The sequence below is a fragment of the Manis pentadactyla genome, chromosome 13 (assembly GCF_030020395.1).
Source record: "Manis pentadactyla isolate mManPen7 chromosome 13, mManPen7.hap1, whole genome shotgun sequence".
NCBI classification, from domain to species: Eukaryota; Metazoa; Chordata; class Mammalia; order Pholidota; family Manidae; genus Manis; species Manis pentadactyla.
This window is the reverse complement of record NC_080031.1, coordinates 5,620,703-5,643,485: the sequence shown is the minus strand read 5'-3', so window position 1 is coordinate 5,643,485 and position 22,783 is coordinate 5,620,703. Positions and strand designations below refer to the sequence as shown.

The window sequence follows — 22,783 nt, the reverse complement described above, 5'->3', positions numbered from 1 at the left end:
AGAGAGAGGTGCTCGGGGGCTAGGAGCAGACCCACCCAGCTCCCAGGAACCTCCTGGTGTCCCAGCTGGTGGGAGCCTTTGAGCAGGCATTGGGGCCTGGAAGAGTAGCAGGGCTTCCCCCTCCCGCCTCCCCCCCAGTCCTAATTAGAACCAGTTGTGGTTGGGGATTATGCTGTGCTTGGTGCTGGGTGGGGGAGGGGAGACAGCAGGGCTGTAGAGAGAAATCAGAAACAAATGGTGGTGTGGTGGGGGCCAAGGGCTGGCAAAGTGCCCAACGTGGTCTGGGCAGCGCCTTCTGCGGTGGGGCATCTGGGATAATGGGCCTGTGGGGGACCCTGGGTGTGGGAAGAGAGGGCCTTTGGGCACGCATTCTGACTCCTGCCTGCCTCCGTCCTGCCTGGGCAGAGGTGGCACCCAGGAGTAAGCGGCGTTGTGTGCTGGAGCGGAAGCAGCCATACAGCGGGGACGAATGGTGCTCAGGACCGGACAGCGAGGAAGATGACAAGCCCATTGGGGCCACCCACAGTGAGTGCCCATCGGTGCCAGGGTGCTGTGGCCCCTGGTGCCCCTAGGGGATAGAGGCCTAGAGGGAGCCACCCTATCCTCTCCTGGGGCTTTAAAAGAGGCCTGAGCCTGGCCTAGGAGCAAGGGTTGGACACCCAAGCTTCTCTTCACCACTCAAACGCTGTCCCTTCTTGTGCCGTGACAGCTCAGCCTCTGCCTTTCAGGTGCTCAGTGGCCCCCCCCTCTTCCTAGGGACCCAGGTGGGGTGGAAGGAACCTCAGGTGGCCTCTCCTGGCCACACCACCTACACCTCCTCCTATGAATTCGTGGCTTATGCTGCCACCTACTGGTGAGTGGAGGGAGGGTGGTGAGGGTCCAGCTTCACTGGGAGCCAGGGGACAGTTGGCTCTGCTGTGTAAAGCCTGCTAATCCTTGTGTGAGCTGACACTGGCCATGTCTCTGGCACCCTTCCGTAGCCTCTAATTGACTCCTGGCAAGTGCCTGGAGTGCGTCACCAGGATGAGGAGAGGGCATGGATAGATGCCCACTCCTCTCAGTCCTTTATCAGGGTTTATTTGACCTTTGTCCAAATGGTGGAGGAGAAGCAGACACCCCCCCACCTTTGGGAAGCCCATGCATGCTTATTGGTGCTTTCCCTCTGTTTGGGGGGAGAAACAACTTAACATATAAAAAACTAGCCAGAGGATGTTAAACTGTGACCCTCTTGAAGGCTGGGATCCCAGAAAGAAGGGGAAAAAATATATGCTGGTTTTCTTTAATTCTTACAGTAGCCCAGTGAGGTAGGTGTCACCGTGATACCTATTGCCGGGAGGCAACAGGCTCAGCAGAGGTTTATGGAATGAGCTGCACCACGCGCCCTGGCTCAGGAGGTGGTGCATGGGATCTCTGCAGCTGGCTGGGACTTTAAAGGTCATCTGGCCCCAGGTCACCCTAGGGGACTGACTGGCAGTCCATGAACTCCTGGCTGAACCCTTCAGTGATAGACAGGGGTGGTCACTACCTCTCAGGACAGACATCCCTTCCTCCCATTCACTTTTATAATATGTGTACTATTCTAGAAACATTGGAAGACACAGGAAAGTATGAAGAAGAAATTGCTAGCATCCCAGACATACCCAATGCCAAGGCAACCACTGTTTCTATTTTAGTTGTGGTGCCCTTAGGTTCTTGAACCATTCTTAATGGTGGGGCAGCACATGTGGAGGTTAACAGCACAGACTGCAGTCAGACCACCTTGGTTTATATCCCAGGTCTTCCACTGACTATTGGTGTGAGTTTGGGAAAGGGCCACAGTTTCCTCACCTATGGAAGTAATTATTTACCTCATAGGGTCTCTATGAGGAGCAAAGGAGTTGATACATGTAACACTTAGAACAGTATTAGCTTTGATTATTGTTTCTATTGTACTTCTTGTTCCTTATTGAAGTAAAGCCTGCCTGCCTCCCCATATCTTGTACCCAGGAGTCCTAGCCCAGTGTGCTGACTGTGCACCTTGCTCTTCCCCGGCACAGCCCTCGTCCCCTGCCCCTGCCCCCCACAACCAAAAAAAGACCCCCAACAACAACAAAGCTTTTGGCCCTGTTATTTTGTGTAAAATTGGAAAGTCAGGGTGGAGAGCAGTGCTGCTTATGAGGTAGGGGTGTCAGAGAAGGTTTCTCCAAGGAGAGCCTTGTGGGGAGGTGGCTGGTGTGCTGGCTCAAGAGAGGCAACTTCAGGCAGTTGGCCTTACGTGAACTAAGAGTGCTGTCACTTAACTGTCTGCAGGCCAGGCCCTTGGACTTGTTTTTCCTGGCATAGGAATGGGTCCACCCACTCACCTAGATCCATTAATGACCACTTATAGGTCTTCTCTAGGGTAGGACTTAGAGTCCAGTTGTGACCATGGAACAAAACTTCTCTCGGTGCTGAGGGTGACCAGTCTGCTCGGGGAGCCAGCCCAGTGTGTCAGCCTTTTCTAACTCTCTCCGTTTTCCAAACAATGTTTTGGTTTGCGACATAGTTCTGATGTCGCTGTAAAAATAGATTTCTTTGGCCTTCCCCGTGTGCAGAGTGGGAGTTAGTGTTTCCATTTTTTAGATGAGGGAACTGAGACGTGAAGGGACAAAGCGTCTTGTTTCTAAGGTCACGGAGTCAGCAGTAGGGCGAGAATGGAAAAGCATTGCAATCTTCAGTGTGCCTTCTGCCCTCGCCAGGTCGGTGGGCGTGCACGCATGCATATGTATACACAGACCCAAGCACCGCGGCTCAGAGCTGGGCTCAAGCAGGGCTCTGCAGTCCCTGCCTGGCTCTGCACTGACTGGCTGTGTCACCTTGGGTAAAGAGTGTTGTCCCTCCAATAGAGGATATGCCACCTTCCTCCGAGGGATGTGGTGATCAGATACAATTATCTCCATAAGTATGTACTGGGATGCCAGGCACATGGAGTCTGTTTGTAAGGGTCACATCTTCCCTCCCTTCCTCTTCATATAGTCCCCAAAATTTCTGTCCTGGTCAAAGACTGGTTTAGGACAAGTAAGTGTGGAAACTGGGCTAGTGCCCCCAGATCTGTCAACAAATGACTGTGTGGGCAGGAGCTATAAAGCAGTGAACCGCTCTGTCCCTGCGCATCTCTGGGATGGGGCCATGACAGGTGCCGGCTTGTTCTCCTTTCTAAATCTGGGTGCTCACCCTCTTTCCCTCTCTTCTCTCATGCAGATTGTAATGTAGCAGACCCAGCCATGGCGGCCCCGCAGCTGGGTCCCAGCCAAGCTGCCCAGCTCCCCCTCAGTGAAAGCAGTGCACCAGGCCCCCCACTTGGGCCCCCACCAGGGCTTCGGTCCGATGCCCCCGGGGGTGGGAGTGGGGGCGTCCCTGGAAAGCCTCCTTCCCAGTTCGTGTATGTCTTCACCACCCACCTGGCCAACACGTAAGAGCCTCAGGGCAGGCCAAACCTGCTCCGTTTACCCTGAGCCCCTCAGCCTGGGGGCCTGAGTGAGCCCCTGCGGGGCTGGCTGGGGCTGGGCGGGGCTGGGCTGTGCTGGGTGAGGGCAAGGGGTTTCCTGCCCATCTCTCTGAGCTGTTTATGCTGGACCCTCCTGTGCAGGGCTGCGGAGGCAGTGCTACAGGGCCGGGCCGACTCCATCCTTGCCTACCACCAGCAGAACGTGCCCCGGGCCAAGCTGGACCAGGTGAGTGTGGCTCTGGCCTCTGCAGCGTACCTCCAGGAACAGCCGTTGGCTGGGGGTGCCTCTCCTTACCTGTCTCATGTGCTGCCTTTGTCCTCTTGCAGGCCCCCAAAGTGCCGCCCACCCCAGAACCGTTACCCCTGAGCACACCATCTGCAGGCACCCCCCAGTCCCAGCCACCTCCACTGCCACCCCCGCCACCCCCAGCCCCTGGCAGTGCCCCCCCCGCTCTGCCTTCCGAGGGTCCTCCTGAGGACACGAGTCAGGACCTGACACCCAACTCGGTGGGAGCAGCCAGCACGGGTGGTGGGACTGGGGGCACCCACCCGAACACCCCTACAGCTGCTGCTGCCAACAACCCCCTGCCCCCTGGAGGAGACCCCAGCAGTGCCCCTGGCCCTGCACTACTGGGGGAGGCCGCCCCCCCGGGAAATGGGCAGCGGAGCCTGGTGGGCTCCGAGAGCCTGTCCAAGGAGCAGCTGGAACATCGGGAGCGCTCCCTGCAGACCCTTCGAGACATTGAGCGGCTGTTGCTCCGCAGTGGGGAGACTGAGCCCTTCCTCAAAGGGCCCCCAGGGGGAGCAGGTGAGGGGGGACCACCAGCACAAGCCCCTACAGCCCCCCAGCAACCACCCACGGCCCCTCCCAGTGGGCTGAAGAAATATGAAGAGCCCTTGCAGTCCATGATTTCTCAGACTCAGAGTTTGGGAGGCCCCCCGCTGGAGCACGAACTGCCCGGGCACCCCCCGGGCGGGGACATGGGGCAGCAGATGAACGTGATGATGCAGAGGCTGGGCCAGGACAGCCTGACGCCTGAGCAGGTGGCCTGGCGCAAGCTGCAGGAAGAGTACTACGAGGAGAAACGGCGGAAGGAGGAGCAGATTGGGCTGCACGGGGGCCGCCCCCTGCAGGACATGATGGGCATGGGGGGCATGATGGTGAGGGGGCCACCACCTCCTTACCACAGCAAGCCTGGGGATCAGTGGCCACCCGGAATGGGTGCACAGCTGCGGGGGCCCATGGATGTCCAAGATGCCATGCAGCTCCGGGGCGGCCCTCCCTTCCCTGGACCCCGTTTCCCAGGCAACCAGATGCAACGAGTGCCTGGGTTTGGGGGCATGCAGGGTATGCCCATGGAGGTGCCCATGAATGCCATGCAGAGGCCTGTGAGGCCAGGTATGGGCTGGACTGAAGACTTGCCACCCATGGGGGGGCCTGGCAATTTTGCCCAGAATGCTGTGCCCTACCCAGGTGGGCAGGGTGATGCGGAGCGATTCTTGACCCCTCGAGTTCGCGAGGAGCTGCTGCGGCACCAGCTGCTGGAGAAGCGGTCGATGGGCATGCAGCGCCCCCTGGGCATGGCAGGCAATGGCATGGGGCAGGGCGTGGAGGTGGAGCGGATGATACAGGCCCACCGGCAGATGGATCCCGCTCTGTTCTCCGGGCAGATGGCAGGCGGTGAGGGCCTGGCAGGCACTGCCATGGGCATGGAGTTCGGTGGCGGCCGCAGCCTCCTGAGCCCCACCCTGGGGCAGTCGGGCCTGAGGGAGGCGGACCCACCTCTGGGGCCGGGCAACCTCAACATGAACATGAACGTGAACATGAACATGAACATGAACCTGAACGTGCAGATGACCCCGCAGCAGCAGCTGCTCATGGCCCAGAAGGTGCGGGGCCCCGCGGACGTGATGGGGCCGCAGGGCCTCAGCCCCGAGGAGGTGGCCCGGCTGCGGGCCCAGAGCAGTGGCGGCATGATGGGCGGCCCGCAGAAGATGCTCATGCCCTCACAGTTTCCCAGCCAGGGCCAGCAGGGCTTCAGCGGGGGCCAGGGACCCTACCAAGCAGTGCCCCAGGACATGGGCAGCACTCAAGACATGTTCAGCCCCGACCAGAGCCCAATGCCTGTGGGCACCACCCGGCTGAGCCACATGCCTCTGCCTGCTGCATCCAATCCTCCCGGGTCCGTGCATTCAGCCCCAAACCGGGGCCTGGGTAGACGGCCGTCAGACCTCACCATCAGTATTAATCAGATGGGCTCACCAGGCATGGGGCATCTGAAGTCGCCCACCCTTAGCCAGGTACACTCACCGCTGGTCACCTCGCCCTCTGCCAACCTCAAGTCACCCCAGACTCCCTCACAGATGGTGCCCTTGCCCTCGGCCAACCCGCCAGGACCTCTCAAGTCACCCCAAGTCCTCAGCTCCTCCCTCAGTGTCCGTTCGCCCACCGGCTCGCCCAGCAGACTCAAGTCTCCCTCGATGGCGGTGCCTTCCCCGGGCTGGGTTGCCTCACCCAAGACAGCGATGCCGAGCCCTGGAGTCCCCCAGAACAAGCAGCCGCCTCTCAATATGAACTCTTCCACCACCCTGGGGAACATGGAACAGGGTGAGTGAGCTGGCCTGGGCAAGGGGGGCCGTGCTCTGGCACTGGGAGCCTCCTAGGTGGGTGTGTTCATGCTGGGGAGGGAGCGAGTAAAGGGCCCAGAGGCAGTGGCGCTCAGAGCACAGTGGCTTCAGTTGAAGGGCAGTGGTTGGCAGCTATGTGTGGACTTTCACAGGAAGCGCCAAGTTAGGCTCTCCGGCATTTTGAGGTGATCATGCTTGAAATCTCCTCATTGTCTGAGGCCCTGAGGCTACAGAAATTGCTTGACGAGGGATGGGCTGTTGTGATATGATAACGGGGGCCTTGTGTTGACGGGAACATGTGAGCAGAGGTGTGCCTGCAAGGCGCAGGTGGAGACTGGGGAGCTGACCCACAATGTGAGCAGTCAGATTCATCTTCCCCTCCCCAGTCACCCCACTCTTCCTGTCTCCCTGCTTCTGTAGGTGCCCTTCCACCCAGCGGCCCCCGGAGCAGCTCCTCCGCACCTCCCGCCAACCCCCCCAGCGGCCTCCTGAACCCCAGCCTGCCTTTCACTTCCTCCCCAGACCCCACGCCCTCCCAGAACCCCCTGTCACTGATGATGTCCCAAATGTCCAAGTATGCCATGCCCAGCTCCACCCCGCTCTACCACAATGCCATCAAGACCATCGCCACCTCGGACGACGAGCTGCTGCCTGACCGGCCCCTGCTGCCGCCACCACCACAGGGCTCTGGGCCAGGTGCGAGGACGGAGGGGGGCTGCGGGGAGGAGAGCCGACGCGGGCCTTGGGAATGGGAAGAGTTGCTGCGGCCACCAGTCACCCCTGTGGTCATGCTGCCTTCCGCGTGCTTCCAGAGGGCCCCGGGAGTGGGCTGTGATGTCCTGGGACACAGTGCCCACAGGCAGTCCTCAGTGGAAGCAAGCCCAGAGCACTTGAGTGGTCTTTCCGCCACCCAACGATGTGCCCACGGCACACTGGGCCAGAGCCCGGGGCTCTTCCCTCCCAGCCAGGACAGGCCAGTGGTGAAAGTCCTCACCCTTGGCAGCGGCCTGGCTGGGGACTGGGGAGGACTTCGCTCTGCACCGTCCCCCCGCTGGGCGCGCACAGCTCCTGACCCTCTCTCCTCTTTCCCCACAGGCATCAGCAATAACCAGCCCACCCAGATGCACCTGAACTCAGCTGCTTCCCAGAGCCCCATGGGCATGAGCCTGCCAGGCCAGCAGCCCCTGTCCCATGAGCCCCCACCAACCATGTTGCCCTCCCCCACCCCTCTGGGCTCCAACATTCCACTGCACCCCAATGCACAGGGGACAGGAGGGCCTCCTCAGAACTCAATGATGATGGCTCCAGGGGGCCCAGACTCCCTGAATGCCTCCTGCGGCCCTGTGCCCAGCTCCTCCCAGATGATGCCCTTCCCCCCTCGGCTGCAGCAGCCCCATGGCGCCATGGCCCCCGGTGGGGGCGGGGGTGGGGGGCCTGGCCTGCAGCAGCACTACCCTTCAGGCATGCCCCTGCCCCCAGAGGACCTGCCCAGCCAGCAGCCAGGCCCCATGCCCCCCCAGCAGCACCTGATGGGCAAAGGCATGGCTGGGCGCATGGGCGACGCGTACCCGCCAGGCGTGCTTCCTGGGGTGGCGTCGGTGCTGAATGACCCCGAGCTGAGCGAGGTGATCCGGCCCACCCCGACGGGGATCCCTGAGTTCGACTTGTCAAGGATCATCCCCTCTGAGAAGCCGAGCAGCACCCTCCAGTACTTCCCCAAGAGCGAGAACCAGCCCCCCAAGGCCCAGCCCCCCAATCTGCATCTCATGAACCTGCAGAACATGATGGCGGAGCAGACCCCGTCACGGCCCCCCAACCTCCCAGGCCAGCAGGGTGTCCAGCGGGGGCTCAACATGTCCATGTGCCACCCCGGACAGATGTCCTTGCTGGGCAGGACAGGTGTGCCCCCACAGCAGGGCATGGTGCCCCACGGCCTGCACCAGGGGGTCATGTCCCCTCCACAAGGCCTCATGACCCAGCAGAATTTCATGCTGATGAAGCAGCGGGCCGTGGGGGGCGAGGTCTACAGCCAGCCTCCCCACATGCTGTCCCCACAGGCCTCCCTCATGGGCCCCCCGCCCCCGCAGAACCTCATGGTGTCCCACCCCCTGCGGCAGCGCAGTGTGTCTCTGGACAGCCAGATGGGCTACCTCCCGGCGCCGGGCAGCATGGCCAACCTGCCCTTCTAGTCCCTGCGGGGGGCTGGAGCTGGGGCGATACTGCAAGTACGATAACCTTAAGAAACTTTCTTCCCCTCCAGTGTTGGGACGGCCTGGGTCAAGGGGTGGGGTGGAAGGGGTGGGAGGGGGCTTGTGTGGGGAGTGGCACTTGTGGAAATCAAATGTGCTGGCAGCTTAGGGGGCCGTGGCAGAGTGGGGCGGGGGATTTTAGATTGGGGTTTGTTCCATTTCGGCCACCAGGGCTGCCCCTCCTCCCTCCCCCCAAGTCCTGTGGAGCCTCTAGTTCCCACTCTCTCCACACCCACCCTCTTCAGCTCTGCTTTTGGAGTCCCGTGTCCGATCCTCGGGGAGAGGGGTCCTCCTTTTCGTCCCTTTACTTTCTGCCGGTGTGTCGTCGTCTCTCCATTGCTGGAGCTTCACTGTCCTCCTGACTTCTCTGCTCCCACCCCAATTTCCTTCTGTCTTTTCCTGCCCCCTCCCTTTCCCTGCTGATGTGGCTGAGCCCCTCTCCCACCCCTCCCTGCAGGCGGCTGGCCAGGTGGGCAGGTGCCAGCCAGAGCTGTAAATAGAGCGCTGCGCTTTTGTGCCGGTGTGTGTGTGTGCTGTATTTCTGTGTTTTGATAGAAGTCACACAAAAAAAAGGATACAAGAAACCCTTCTCCCCTTCTTCAAGTTATTACCCGTTCCATCCCCCTGGACCCTGGGACGTGCAGTCCCACACATCTACCTGCTGTTCGCAGTGTCTCTGGGTCCACAAAGGATGCCATTCTGGTCCCCACCCCAAATGGTGAAATGAACATAGATACCCCACACCTAAACTGAGGTCACACCACCCAGGCTTCCACCTGGAGACCCCCGCAGGGCTGAGACCCCCCACTCCACCCCAGGGCAGCAGCCTGTCTGCTGCTGAGTGGTTCAGGAGAGCGCGCGCACATGCATGCGTGTTTGCCCCACACGGGGGACACGGGGCCCTGGCTTCCCAGCTGTGGTTGTCTGGTGTCCCCTGCTGCTACATCTTAGCCAGAACTGGAAGTTCTTGGTCCCCAGTCTGGGATGAAGGAAAGGAGGCGGCAGTTGGATGCAGTGTGGCCCCCTTAAGTGGGCCCCAGAGGAGGTGGCCCTGTGGCCCGCTGGTCCCATGCCTGCTGCAGCAGCCCTGGGCCAGGTGATCCCCAGGCTCTGATTCTTCCCGAGGCTGCCGCCTTCTTTTCACCCAAGGAGGAAGGAAAAGGGTCTGGCTGCGGTGTTTCCCCCTCCAGCGGCCACCCCCTGAGAATGGGATAGAGAGAGCTTTGGGGGGGGCGGCCAGGGCAGAGGGCTCTGGGCCACCCCCAGGTGCAGCCGCTGCCCCCCGCTGCCCCTCCTCTTGCCCAGAAGAGCTGAAGCCATACACAACCGGGTGTTTTGCCCCCTTGGCCCCAGGAGTAAAACACTTCTTTTCTAACTTCCCTTCCTGCCCTGCGAGGTGGCAGGGCAGCTCCTGGTGAGGCCTTTATGCCCCGCCTCCAGGCCCAGGGGCTGCTTCTGGACACAGCCTTGCTGACCGCAGGGCCCTCTCCCAGTGGCAGCTGTGACACAAAGGGAATCTGCCCCCACCTTTCCCAGTCCGGTGCTGTCTTCAGTCACCGCCGCCCGTCAGGAGCTTCCTCCGGGGATGGCTGCAGGCTCCTGCCTCCCCCCGTACCTCCCAGGGGCTGCCCGGGGCCTCTGTTTCCAGGGCCACCTGCCCTCCATCCTGCCAGGCGCTTTGCCTGCCCTGCCTCAACCTGGGCCCTGGACCCGTGAGCACCCTCAACCCAAGACGCCCCAAACTCACTTTGAAGTGTTTCCTGCCCAGAGGAGGGGGTTTCGACTGCGAAGGACTCAGTGCCCTTCCCATCTCCTCCCGTCTCCCACCCAGACTAGCTTCCAAGGTGAACGCCACAGCCAGCCCACTTCTTCCATCCATGGCCATACCCCCAGCCATTTTGTACCATTATATAAATATATATATATATATAAATATATAAATACAATATGTGAAGACATCTTCTTGGTTTTTATTTTGAAACAATTTTTAGGCTTGTTCTGGGGGTCTCTGTGCTGCCTGTACTGTATTGACCTGTTTTATAGGTGCCTTTTTATTAAAAAGAGAAAACTAAAACTCCAACCTCTGGCTTCCTTTTTGCTTCCACAGCCCAGCTTACTATTGGGTGCTGGGAGGAAAAATGGGGGCCCTAGGGCTTCCCCAGCGTTCCATTATGAAGACAGTTCCCTGGATCACAGCTCTGATTTCCCCCATGGGGGTGTCCAAGGGGGCCTGGCTGACCGACTTAAGTGGGACTTGGCTACCCAGATGTGCCCTCTGCACATGCAGGGTTCCCCGCGGAGGCCAGGGCAGAGGGAGGGAGAGCCCTCCCCGATGGTGGGTAGCAAGCGAGGAGTGGCTTCCTCTGGTTCCATCTGAGTAGTATCCTCTCGGGGGCAGGGCCCAGTTTCCTGCCCAGGAACTGGGGACTTCCCTGCCCAGGCCTGCCTTTCACACCTCCCAGCCTAAGGGGGTGCCACATGGCTCTCTGGGCTTGGCTTGCAGGCAAGGGGGCTGGAAGAGATGACCCCCAGAGGCCTCTTTCAGTCTGTCTTGCTCCTCAGAGGACTCTTGGCTAAGTGCTCCCCCGCTGTGGTGAGTCCCCACTGCTGCTCAAGGACTCGCCCCGGCTGTGTAGTTTGCAGGGAGCAGGACAGGGAGGAACAAGTCTACCTCCTTCCCCGTCAATGCCCAGAGCCCCAGGGCCTACGCGGGAAGCTCTCCACCCAGGGCAGAGAAGACGGCCAGCTTCCCTTTACACTTTCCCTCCCTGGAGCTGGGGGAGGACCATCTTCTTTCCGTGGCTCCTCTCCGCTGGCCCAGCCTGAGCTCTTCCCCAGGACACTGGCTGGTCTGTCCTGTCTGCAGATCCCCGCAGAGCCCAGGGACAGGGGGCTGGCCCACTGCCATTTTGGCCAGAGCCAGGGGCAGCTACCTGGACTGGGTCCGTCTGAGCTTCCTGCTTGGTCAAGGTGCTGCAGGGCTGGTGGCCTGGCAGAACTTGTTTGGTACAGACAGACGTGTTAAGGCCACACCGTGTTGCCAGCTGGCCTGTTGTCAGCCTTAACCTCCATCCATCCCCTGCGCTCAGTTTCTAGGAGAAGTGGGTCATTGTGGAGTGACCCATGAGAGGACGGTGTGCCTTCTGGGCGGGAGCTGACGTTCCCTAGAGGCAAGGGCAGAAATAGAAGTTGTTTCTCGGGAGCTTTGGCTGATTAAGACGGGGTCCCCTCAGCCTGAGGAGATTCAGACAGGCACAGGTGTCTTTGCTTTGCCTCTGACCCCAGCCTAGCCCCAGGGCCGGGAGAAGAGCTGGCAGGGATGACCGGGAGAGAGGACTGGTTCGTCTGGCTGCCGCATGTGAGGACACTGGCCGAGGTGAGCTCTTAGGACCCCAGCTCCTTTTACAAGGGGCCCAGCATCGCTGCGTTCGCCAAGGAAAGCAGAAACAAAGGGGCTGGGAGCTAGAAGGTGGTGAGGGAGGTGGCATTTTCTGACTCAGAGAGGCTGCTCTTGCGCCAACTAGGGAAATGCTGGCACAGGGAGGCGGGGCCGGCACAGCCCAGTTTGGTCAGCAGCCGTGACAGGTCACTGCGGAACTTGACGCCAGCGAAAGTGTAGAGCATGGGATTGAGGCAGCAGTGGGCCACACCGAGGAACTCACTCATGGTGATGGCCACGGAGAAGTAGCCGTTCAGCTCACAGGCGTTGCCCATGGCCCTCAGCCTCGCCAGGGTGTCCAGGAAGATGACAATGTGGTAGGGTGACCAGCAGAGAAAGAAGACGCTCGTCACCAGGATGGCCACCCTGACCGCCTTCTGGCGCTGAGGGCGCCGCTGGGCCTGGCACAGCCTGTGCACCACCCCCACGTAGCACCAGCCCATCACCAGCATTGGCATCAGGAACCCCCCCACGTGGTAGAGGAAGCGGGAGGTGAACCAGGCGTTGGCTTCGGCTTGGCTCTCTTGTGAGAAGGTGCAGCGCGGCAGAGAGTCGTTGTGGTGGGGCTGGCTGACCTTGGCGAAGAGGACCTCTGGCAAGGCGAAGAGGAAGCCCGCCAGCCAGATGGCTGCACAGGTGATGTGGATGGAGAGGAGGCGGCGGTGGCGGTAGGCGTGCACGGCGTGGACGATGGCCAGGTAGCGGTCCACAGCGATGCAGGCCAGCAGCAGGCTGCTGCAGTAGAAGTTGATCTTGTGCAGAGCAATCACAGCTTTGCAGAGGAAGGTGCCCAGGAGCCAGCCCACGGAGCCCTCGGCCACAGCGAAGGGCAGGATGAAGACCAGCAGGAGGTCGGCCGCCGCCAGGTGGAACAGGAAGGTCTCCGTGGAGCTGCGCGTGTGCCGGTGCCGCTCCAGGATCACCAGCACCAGGATGTTGCCCATCATACCCAGGAGGAAGATGAGGCCATACGCCACGGGCATGAACACGGCCTTGAAGGAGGTCAGGAGGGGCCCCTCCACGGTCGGGCAGAGGTGATTTTCCACCACAGGGGGCTCCGTGCTGTCACTGAAGTTGCCTAGTTCCTTGTACTGCAGAGGCAAGGAGACAGGAGGGTGGGAACTGAGGACCTTCGCCCCCCAGGAGAGAGACCCTGCCTCCCTGGTAGAGTTCTCCGGTACCCCCAGGCTAACTGCCCTGTCCCTGCCCTCCCGATATGTTCCCCTGGCCAAATCCCGATTTCCCCCTGTGAGTCCTTGAACAAATCAGTTTGCCTCCTCCGAATTCAGTTTTCATCTTAAAAGGAACTAATTCCTCACAGGATACCGATGAAAATGGAAGGCCGAGTATGGTGTGGGTGTGCTTCATAAACTCTCAAGGGCTGTGGACCTCTTAGTTATTTTGTGTTTACTGTCCTCAGGTTCGGAAGGCTGCGGGCCCAGAGGCTGGGATGAGGACTTCAGTTCTGGGGGTGAATCTGGTCGGGGCCCGGGGCCATCTGCTCCAAATCTGAGCAGCGCAGTGGGCACGGAAACCGTGGGCACCACGAAACCCGGGAGCCTGCTGAGGGGGCCGATGCTGAAGTAACCTGCTGGCTCCTCTTGATTTGTCCCCCTCTCCCTGACTGTCTCCCTGTGTTTTGCTGAAAATCAGGTCTGTCTGAACTCAAGCTGATCTAACTCAGAGCCGGTACTTCCAGCACCAGGCAGCGGCCAGGCCTGCTCCCACCCGCCTCCCCGTGCACTTGCCATCGGCGGCAGCCTGCCTGCCTGCTCCGTGCCCTTCTCTGCTGACAGCAGGAGCGGCGGCAGAAGGAAGGGAGGGAGCCGCAGGGAGGGTCGAGGTGGGGAGGGAGGGAGCCTGTTCCAGGTGAGGGGGATGTGCCACTCAGTCTCCGGAAGCTCCCCCTCCCCGCTCCGCCCCCCTGCGCAGGTTGTTTACCCAGCTAACCGCAAAGGAAGACACGGTGTCTGTTTTCATACCTTTCACTCACAGCTGTCGCCCTGCACCTGCTCCTCCTCACTTCCCAGCCCTGTTCTTCCCACCCCTCCCCGAAGGAGACCCCTCCCCAGGGCAATTCAAAACCATTTATAACCAAGTAGATGGGTTCAAAAAGACACTTCTGTAAATGACGGGCCCCAGGGAGGGCGCCGCTGGGAGAGGGTACTCTGCCCTGGGCTCTGGGTGGTCTGGTGCTGACTTTCTGTCCATGAGGGTCCCTCGTGCACAAGTGGGGTGGGGGGGTTTTGGGGGCTGGTATTTCCTAGCTTCTCAGGGGCCCCAGCTGTGGGTCATACATTCACTCTCAATGGTGGGCAGTCCCATTCCCCAAACAAGGTCTTGCCTTCTGATACCTGGGCAGGTGGCTCTGAGGGAAGGGGCTGGGGAATACAGTAGTGTGATGGCAGAGCCAGATGCCCCCTCCCCTGCCTCTGCCCGCCCGGCATCCCTCCGCCACAGCGTCAGGCAAGCAGTTCTTCGCCCCAATGCTCAGGGCTACTGCTTCTGCGCGGGCCCCCTTCCTGCCAGCTGCTCTGCTGCTGCCCAGCTCCCACACCGAGGACAGCCTGAGATTTCCAACCTGCAATCCCATTACATCAGTGTCCTGTTAAAGCCCTTTACTGGCGCCCCAGTACCTACAAGCAACCTTTCTTTTCATCTTTACCTTTTTTTTTCAATTTCACTTATAAGAAAACATCGTGTTTGTGATAAAGCTCATCAGTAGAGGAAGATTGGAGTAAGGCAACCTCAGTGCATTCAACAACAGAGTACAATGCAGAGCTCAAAAAAAATGAGGCTTACCTGCATTCTCTCCTTAGCTTCTTACCTGCTCCTCTTAGGGAAAAATGTTTAATGTATTGCTAAATTTCAGAACCAATCACAGGGCATCCTGTACAGCTTTCTTTACCCCAGGGTAGGGGAAGGAGTGGGGTTCATCTCCCCTCCTTGCCTTGGAACGGGAGCTCTCCACTCGTATCTCCTGTGGCATTTCACACAGAGCTTTAGTTGAAGAAAATGGTTCTATCGTTTGAAAACCATGGACTTGCACGGTGAGGTCTAAACTCCCCTACAGGGCCTTTAAACTTCTGTGAAATGCATATTCCTCTGACCTTTCAAATCTCATCTCCTACTTTATCACTTTAGGCAGCCCTTCTGCCCCGTTCATCATTCTGCCAGCTGCCTGCTCCTGACATTCCTGTCTCTAAAACTTTGCTCTAACTCTTCCTTTTGCTGAGCAGTCCTTTCTTCCCGGGTTTGCCCATGTCTAACTCCTATGGTTCCTTCAAGGCCCCACTCAGTCGCCCATCCTCATCGTTCCTAGCTCTTCCACTTGGAGTTACACCCTCCAGCATTCGGGGTTGGGCGTCCGTCTCCTCACTAGATTGCAGGCTCCTGGAGGCAGGCCTGTGTCTTACACAAGATGGACTTGCAAAGCTGGGTGCTGAACTGCGCTGCAAGCAGCTCCTAAGCAGGCCAGGGACCTCGGATTCTGGGACTTGAGGCAAGTCTCTCTCTGAGCCTCAGTGGACACGTGGACACTCCTGTGTCCTTCCTTAGCTCCTGCCTCCTCCCGATGCCCTTGACTGCCTGGAGCCTCTCTTGGGTTCTCCCTCTGTGTTGGGAGCTATTTCCAATATCGTCCCTGAATGCAGCCATTTGGCTCATACTGGGATTCGGCAGGAATTACAGGGGAACACAGTGAGCTAAGCAGTCTTCATGCAGAGCAAAGAGGGAGTAGAGGTTGAGACTGAGAAGTGGCAATGCAGACTTGAGCCGGTCAGCGGGGCTGGACTCCACCTCCCTTGGGCTGGGAGCCTGGCTGCAGCCAGCCTCTCTGGCCAGAAGGCCTTTATGAGAACCACACAAGTCCTTACCGTCCACAACATCAAGGTTGATTGACTCATTGCTCATTTAAACTCAACACAGTGGGACATGTCCCCAGGACCCAGAGACCCCATCTTCTCAGAACCCAGGTTTAGGGAGGGTTAGGACTTGGGACACTGTCTCTTCTTCCTTACCAAGAGGTATTTGTTTGGCGAAGTACCCTTGCAGAGAGAGGAAGATGTTTTGAGGGGTGCTGGGAGTTGGCAGTACATCTCAGCAGGAGGTGTCAAACGGGCATTTTGGGGGCTCATGAGTGGCATGTGTTAAAGCCACTTCCCATACGCAGGGGATCAGGCCCCCCACCTCATCCCCCAAACCATGGAGAGACATAAGAAAGCAAGGCTGGCTCTGGCCTGGTAGGAAGTTGAGGAACCAGGAATCCTGAATGCCATGGGGAGCGGGGTGCAGAAGGGAACCCCCAAGACTCATGCCTAGAGGAAGCACAGCCATGGGCAATCTGGCTGAGTTTCCCCTTATTCTTGGTCATGAAAAGCTGCAGGCACCCAAGCCCTGACTCATGCACACATCTGAGAGCAGCCCTCATTCTGCGTAGACACAGACGCATGCCCAGGTGAGGCCGTGGCAGCGTGTGGCTCAGGCAGGTACCCAGTGGACAGCAGCCTGTGCAGAGGCCAGGGACTCAGCCCCAAAGCAGGCAAGAAAACATGATGACAGGGCTGAAGCCGAGCACAGATCCAGGAATCTGGGTAGAGAATTGCTGTGAGCCCCAGGGGTGGAGCAGAAGAAGGGGTTAGAACATTTTGCGTCCTGGTATTGAGGTCCCAGAAGAAGGGCGGATGGGGAGGAAAGCTTAAACAGCCTGCAGGTGGTGGGATTACAAACGTTACTCTTCTCCTTCCTGCTCTTCCTGCCTCCTCCCCTCCCTTCTTTCCTTCCTCAGGAGTCTCTGTAGGACCCAGACCCCTCCCTGGATGATAAAAAGGACTCCAACCCCATCTGACTTCTCCAAATATTGAGGCTGCCTCACTGCCCTGTACTGGCTGGCATGGCGCTCAGCAAACGCTTGCTGCCTGGGTTCTGTCAGCGGGTGGGGCAGGTGTCTGTGCCCGATCCCCTCCTCTTTTACACTCTCAGCCCTGTCTTGGATCACATGGCGGGGGGACACTTTCAGACGGTGCAGAGTTCTCCACAATCTGTGGGCTACAGGCCCAGAATGACCAGAACTGACAGGGAAAAGTACAGAACTAGACTTGGGTTTAAAACTTCAACAGTCCAGGGCCAAGTTAGGGAAGACCTGGCTTAATGTCAGTTTATGAGAAAAAGACCCAGGTGTTTGATTGCAAGCTTAAGATGAGTCAACAGGGTGACGTGGGTGCCGGAAGGACCACTGTGAACCTTGCTGTAGGTGAACAGAAACCTGTAGGTGGGCACCTGGCACCAACTAGTTTATTTGGTCTGGACAAGGGTGACCAGTTTGCTGAGGGGTCTGAAATTCCCCACCCCGGGAGGAGGTTGTCAGGTGCTGGGGTGCAGAGTCTAGGGAAAAAAGGACTTAAGTCCAGGAGAGGTGTCTTCTTCAAGGATTAGAAAGAGCCCCTTGGGCAGGAGGCAGGATGGGCTTATTGTGCGGGGTTCTAGAAGGCAGCCCAGGAGGCATGGGCAAGCTGGGCATGGGGATGTTTCAGTCAGAAGAGAAAGAACCTTCCAACGGGCAGAACTACCCAATGATGGGTTGGGGCCCTTGGGAAGAAGAGGAATGTTTGAGTACGTGGGAAAAGATTCCCCCCTGGGGAAGGAGGCCAGGCCTTGCAGCCCCCACATCCTCGGCTTCTCTAGCCGTGAGACCCTGCCCAGGCTGAGCTGATTCTCAGAGTCCCGCTCATCTGGCTCAGCACGTGGGTGAGAGCCCTTTGCGTCTCCAGCCTGTCTGTCCTGTAGTCAGTGGGTGCCTCAGGCTGACCTTGCTTCTGGGCCTCCAGGAGGGGGCAGGGGTGCTGAGCGCAAGGTTCACCCAGGCCAAACGTGGGACTCCGGGCGCCTGAGTCATCCTGGCTGCAGGAGGCGTCTGCACACAGATGAGTTTCGGCTCTCTGGCCGTAGGGAGCACACGCAGGCTGTGTGCCCTGATGCCCCCGTCTGGGTATTCCCAGGCAAGGCTCAGGAGCTGTGAGTGGGGTCAGCCAGGGTGCCTCTCACTCAGCCTTCGGTGGCTTGAGGAGTGAGGGATCTGGAGCGATGACACTGGGCTGAGGGTAAGGGTGGAGGTAGACCCCCTACCCCGTCTTCCTCCAGACAGCCCACAGCCCCTAAAGACCATCTGAGACTGGCTGACCACCACACCTTCCCCCTTTCCCTCGCCTCCCTTTCGGAGCAAGCCCGCCAGGCCCCTTTCCCACCTCTACCCGAGGGTTTTGGCCATTAGGAGCATGGTACTGCTCCAGATATGGTTCTGGGGGGAGACTTTACACTACTACCTTTGCTCTGAGTCTTTAGGTCTAATGGGGAAGTCCTCTCTTGGCACCCCAAAATCAATTTGCACTTTGGGGACAGAGTTGTACAGTCTGAGGGGCAGGTAGACATGTCTGCTAGGTGCGTTCAGCAACCTCCTGAAACCATCCCCTGGGTTAGTACTGATTTGAAATATTTTGTTCTGTCATTCCTGAAAGCCTGGTGTGCAGGGTGGGGCTGGAGGTGCAGTGTGTGTCCAGCCCCTGGAGATGCTGCAGCCCAGGCCCCGGTTCTGCTAAGAAGAGGCTTCATGCTCTCAGACCAAGGTTCCTGTGGACAGAGACTTTTCTAGGTCTGCCTGGATCTGCCTTCCTAGCAGGGCAGGTCCCTGGCATACCCACCCCAGGGACTTGGCTCCTTGTTCCTGGTACTTAGCCATCTAGAAATGTTCTGTTTGGATCCCCCACTCCTGGGAATTAGCAGCTCATCTTAAGAAAATGGACATTTTAAATAGCTTGAGTTGGCCTTAGAATTCAAGAGGAGATAGGGGAGATGGGGTGGCCCAATATTTGGCTTCTGCTCCGGAGCCCCCAGTTCCTAACCCAACAGTGGAGTGCAGAACCCAGTGTGCAGCACAATGTACCCATACTAGGTTTGGACAAGGACAGGGAGGGGAACAGGAGGCAAAAAGGAGTAGAAGCTAGACTAACTCCAGAGAGAAATGGGGAGATAAGACCTTCAGTGCATCACAAATCAGTAAATACTTATTGAGAAGCTACTATGTGCAAGACCCTCCTGCCCCTGCCACCCGGGCCTCTGTGCTGGAGACGCTGCCAGGGGCACTGCCAAAGTACTCCAGGTGAGCGGTGGGGAAGGAGGGGAGGTGCGCTTCTGCGGGGCAACAGTCCCAGAGAGAGCGAACAGGAAGGAAGGGAGGGCAGGACGTGGCACTGGCTGCTGGGGAAGAAGAGGCTGACCGTCCCGGGCCCCCTGGGCCCCTGGCTCAGACCCTGACTGCGGGGGTTCAGGTCTGCTGGGATGCCTGGCCCGACGCCACTCATTTGAGGTGTGGCATGAAGCAGGTCACCAGGTCTCTCTCCCTGGGCTGTGAGTTTTCTTTAATATGTGGGACATGTCCTGTTGTCTCCCTACCCGCTGCCACCACCTGTCTCTAGTAGGTCACGCAGTGGAGTGAGCCGAGCAGTTAGGGGAAACTATTGAGGTTTCTCAGAAGCCAGGGCCGGCTGGGTCTTGAGTTGCTTACTATGATATCCAACTGGGTCAGGGCTCGTGGTCAGCTTGAAGCTGTGGGCAGAGGAAGACACCCAGTGTCCTAATCAGGTGAGGCCAGGGGCCGGGACTGGGGGCCAGGGTGGGAGCACATTGCCCGGTCAGAGCAGAGGAGTTTTCGTCTGATTTGGGGTATTGCCCGGACTCTATGATTAGACTCAGCATCAGCTTCATGGCTTCATGACCAGAGCAGTCACACGGGGCCCTGCTAGGAGAGCCCCGGGCTTGCTTTAGGGCTCTGCCGTTGCTATCTTGAAATTCTTAGTAATGTTTTACCAAGGGGCCCTGCGTTTTTATTTTGTACTTGGGTCCCACAAACTGGGTGGCAGGTCTGATTGGACTCGCAGTTCTGGCTGCGCTTTTACCCAGGGATTGGGACTAAGAGGCCAGACTTTGTGCAACTAGCCCTGCTGCTCACCTTCTCCCCATGTTCTGCTTGTACTTTCAAGCCTCAGGATCTGGGCAAGCGAGGGGCAGGCTTTTGCAAGCAACTCTGGAAACATGGGTGGTGGAGCCACAGTATAGACTCCTGCCAGGGAGTTGGAGGGGGTTGGAGAACATCCCAGGGCGAGTTTAGGGGCAGGAGAGCTGGTAGACACAGGAGAAAGGATGTGGCTCCTCTGTGAGCCAGCCCAGGGTGCAGCTCAGTGAGAAGTCTTTTCCCTAAAGCGCCACTGGCCCCGGGAGCGTGGGAGAAAGGGCCACAGAGAAGTTGTCCTCACATCCTGACACACAGTCCCCCACCCCCGACAAGGAGCCCTAGGATCTCGGGTTGGACTTTCCCCACCCAGTCCTTTGGGAGCCCAGTGACAAAAACACCAACTGAATGAACCCCTCTGCTTCACGGGAAAGACAGGGGTGGCTGGCAGAGAGTGATGGGGGGCCATTTTCTTAGCCCCCCAAGAACACCTTATCTCTAGGTTCCAGTCGTTTGAGGGAGACCACAACATGCTCAAATGCATTTCTCAGGCTGACGCAGAGTTCTCCCACGTTGGCCCCCTCTGACCGCTGCCTCCAGCCCCCTGGGGTCCTCTCCCTTGCTGGCCAGCTAGCCTCACACTTCCTGAGTTGAGCACAGAATCACGTCTAAGAGCTTCCAGTGAATGTTGTTGTTCTTGGACAGACCGTAAGCTACTTGAGGGCCAGGACCAGGTCCTCAGCTTCTCCACCCAGCACAGTATTTGGTGCCCTGATGGTCATGCAGCAAGAGATGGATAAATCTCCACTGATAGGTCAACGAGCAACACCAGCCTCCTGACATGAAGAAAACCTTCAAACTGCCTTTCCGTCCAGGCCTTTGTTCCAGCCCCAAGAGATAAGGAGAGGAATGGAGAGGCCGAGTGGCTTGTCTTGGGCCCCCTAGCAAGTCATGGATCTGAACTCATACTTCCAACCCTGTAAAGGATGTCTATTTAAGGCCACAGCTCTGCTTATCTGCTTCCTAACTGAATAGGAAATCAAATCTTTAAAGGCAGGTGGCATAGACCCTGCCTAGATTCTGGCAATCCACAGTGGGAGAGGACCCCACAGCCAGCCCCTCTTCCCTGGGCCCTGGGCACAGGGCCTTTAGAATTCCGAGTAGGGCCTGGTGACCATGAGCTCTCTGCCCCTACTCACCAGGTCCTCCAGGTTGTAGTTCATGAGATCCATGTCCAAGGTTAGGGGGTAGTTCATGGCTGTAGCCGTACGTCACCAGACCGGTCACCATCTGATGTTGAGGCTCGCTGCCTGGTGCCTATGGAGCGATGGCAGCTGTTCAGCTGCAAATTTAAACAAATGAGCTACGCACTGTCTCCTGGGGCTGCGTAGGACCCACTGCCTGCCTCACAACTCATCACTTTTTTTTTCCACTGGGTCTTTTCTGTTGTTTTTTTTTTTGAAGAAAAAGGGAAAATCCCCACAGTATCAGCGCTAGTCAAGCATTTCAGCCTCTTTCCTGGCAATTTTTGCTTCAATGGCATTTCTGACTGGTTTGAACATTACCCCTCACCTCTCCCTGTACCTCCCTCCACCAGCCTCTCAGTAAGACAGTTAGACCTTGTAATGAAAACCACCCCACCAGCCAGTGGGGCCAGGGGGGAAACTCCACATAGAAAGGGAACAGGAGGAGCCCTTCCAGATCCTCTCCTCCAGGCTGCCTGGGAACCTGCATCTTTCTTGCCACCAGGGCAACCAGTCATCCAGCAGTGAAAGTCCCTCGTCTTGGGAAACCCCTCGGTCTCAGGCAAAGCAGGGCGCTACTTACTACTATCCCCTTTCCCAGGCAGGGGCAAAACCCCTTTCCTTTCCAGCTCAAGTTCAGAAGAGATAGGTCAGAACACAAAAACGTTACTAGAAGACAAAAATGAAATTACCCAGGTTACTACGGACAGAAACGTAAACAGTCACAAAGTTATTTTCCGACTCAAAAATAATGATGCTCTAGCTACAGATTAACTTGGTGGCACTTAAATGAACAACATCACAGACTATCCAGCCAGAGCAGATCTTTACATAAGAGGACCCTGTGGCCCAGAGAGGGAGAGTAATGGCTCCAGGATCCACAGCTACCCAGTGGCACAGCTGGAACTCGAACCCAGGTATCCTGTCTCCACATTCAGTGTTTTCTCTACAAGGGCTGCCGCTCTTACAGGCTCATGTGACTCTTTTCCTTTCCCTCAACTCTGCTCTGTCTGCGGACCCCTCCCTTTAAGAAGCACCTTTGTAGACACTGATCAGTTTCCCCTCCAAGTCTCATCCTTGCGCTCTCTCTTCCAGGAGAGGGCATCTCCTCTCTTGGGCCGCAGTGATGTAAGGACGATGCACACACAGAGGCACCAATGCGTGACATGCTGCTTCTTTCCCCTTGTTTGCCCCCCTTTCCAGCTAAATTGCCATTTGCGGGGATCCCTCCCCCCACCCCACCCCCATTCTTTCCCCTCCCTTTTCCCTCCACCGCCCTCTGCCCACTTTTCCCTCCTATACATCTTGCTTACCCCACTTCACCTCCACTAGATACACCTTACCTGGCTTTCAGCAATCGGAGGAATTTTCCACTTCAGCTGGTGCTGTTGGGGCCTGTCTTTCCTCTCTTCTTTCGGTGCCTTCAGCAACGGTTTTCAAGAAGGAGGAATCCCAGGATGAGAGGTGGGAGCTCCCTTCCTGCATGTCTGGTCTGGAAACCTTTGGGAGGAAGCTGAGCCGATGTTTCCTGTGGCCCAAGCTTGTGGGGTGCTCCCCGTGCTCCCAGCCCCATCCCCAACATCCCTGCCCCACCAACCCGTTGATATTGTCAGCTTGGCTTTTTCTACTCTAGAGATATTGGTCAGGAAGAAATACAGTATCTAGAATCACATAGGGGTCGGAAGGGAATCTGGAAGCCAGCCCAGTCCATCTTCCTCCCTGCCCAGCCCCGCCCGCCATCACCAGCAGACGCGA

At 58.1% G+C, this 22,783-nt stretch overlaps 2 protein-coding genes across 15 annotated transcripts in view; one reads left to right on the top strand and one right to left on the bottom strand.

Annotated features, from left to right (window-relative positions):
* BCL9L (BCL9 like) overlaps positions 1–10,301 on the top strand; it is a 27,555-nt gene extending 17,254 nt beyond the window's left edge. For 12 of the 13 annotated variants that reach the window (XM_036919977.2, XM_036919973.2, XM_036919974.2 and 9 more), the window contains 6 exons: positions 406–525; positions 3,220–3,430; positions 3,608–3,692; positions 3,794–6,074; positions 6,515–6,790; positions 7,190–10,301. In XM_036919977.2, the coding sequence (XP_036775872.2) occupies positions 406–525; positions 3,220–3,430; positions 3,608–3,692; positions 3,794–6,074; positions 6,515–6,790; positions 7,190–8,283 (4,067 nt within the window). In that variant the 3' untranslated portion in view covers positions 8,284–10,301. Of the gene's footprint in view, positions 1–405; positions 526–756; positions 854–3,219; positions 3,431–3,607; positions 3,693–3,793; positions 6,075–6,514; positions 6,791–7,189 lie in introns of all 13 variants that reach the window. The other variant, XM_036919978.2, reaches the window with a different exon arrangement.
* On the bottom strand, positions 10,294–22,783 carry CXCR5 (C-X-C motif chemokine receptor 5). Of its 2 annotated transcripts, none has more exons than XM_057491065.1 (5): positions 22,626–22,783; positions 22,372–22,541; positions 21,612–21,697; positions 20,984–21,101; positions 10,294–12,873 (listed from the first exon to the last, which is right to left on the bottom strand). In XM_057491065.1, the coding sequence occupies exons 4-5, from the start codon at positions 21,038–21,040 to the stop codon at positions 11,806–11,808; spliced, it is 1,125 nt and encodes a 374-aa protein (XP_057347048.1). In that variant the 5' UTR covers positions 21,041–21,101; positions 21,612–21,697; positions 22,372–22,541; positions 22,626–22,783; the 3' UTR covers positions 10,294–11,805. The 2 variants fall into 2 exon arrangements, with proteins under 2 accessions (XP_057347048.1, XP_036775874.2); XM_036919979.2 differs by having other exon boundaries at positions 22,372–22,528.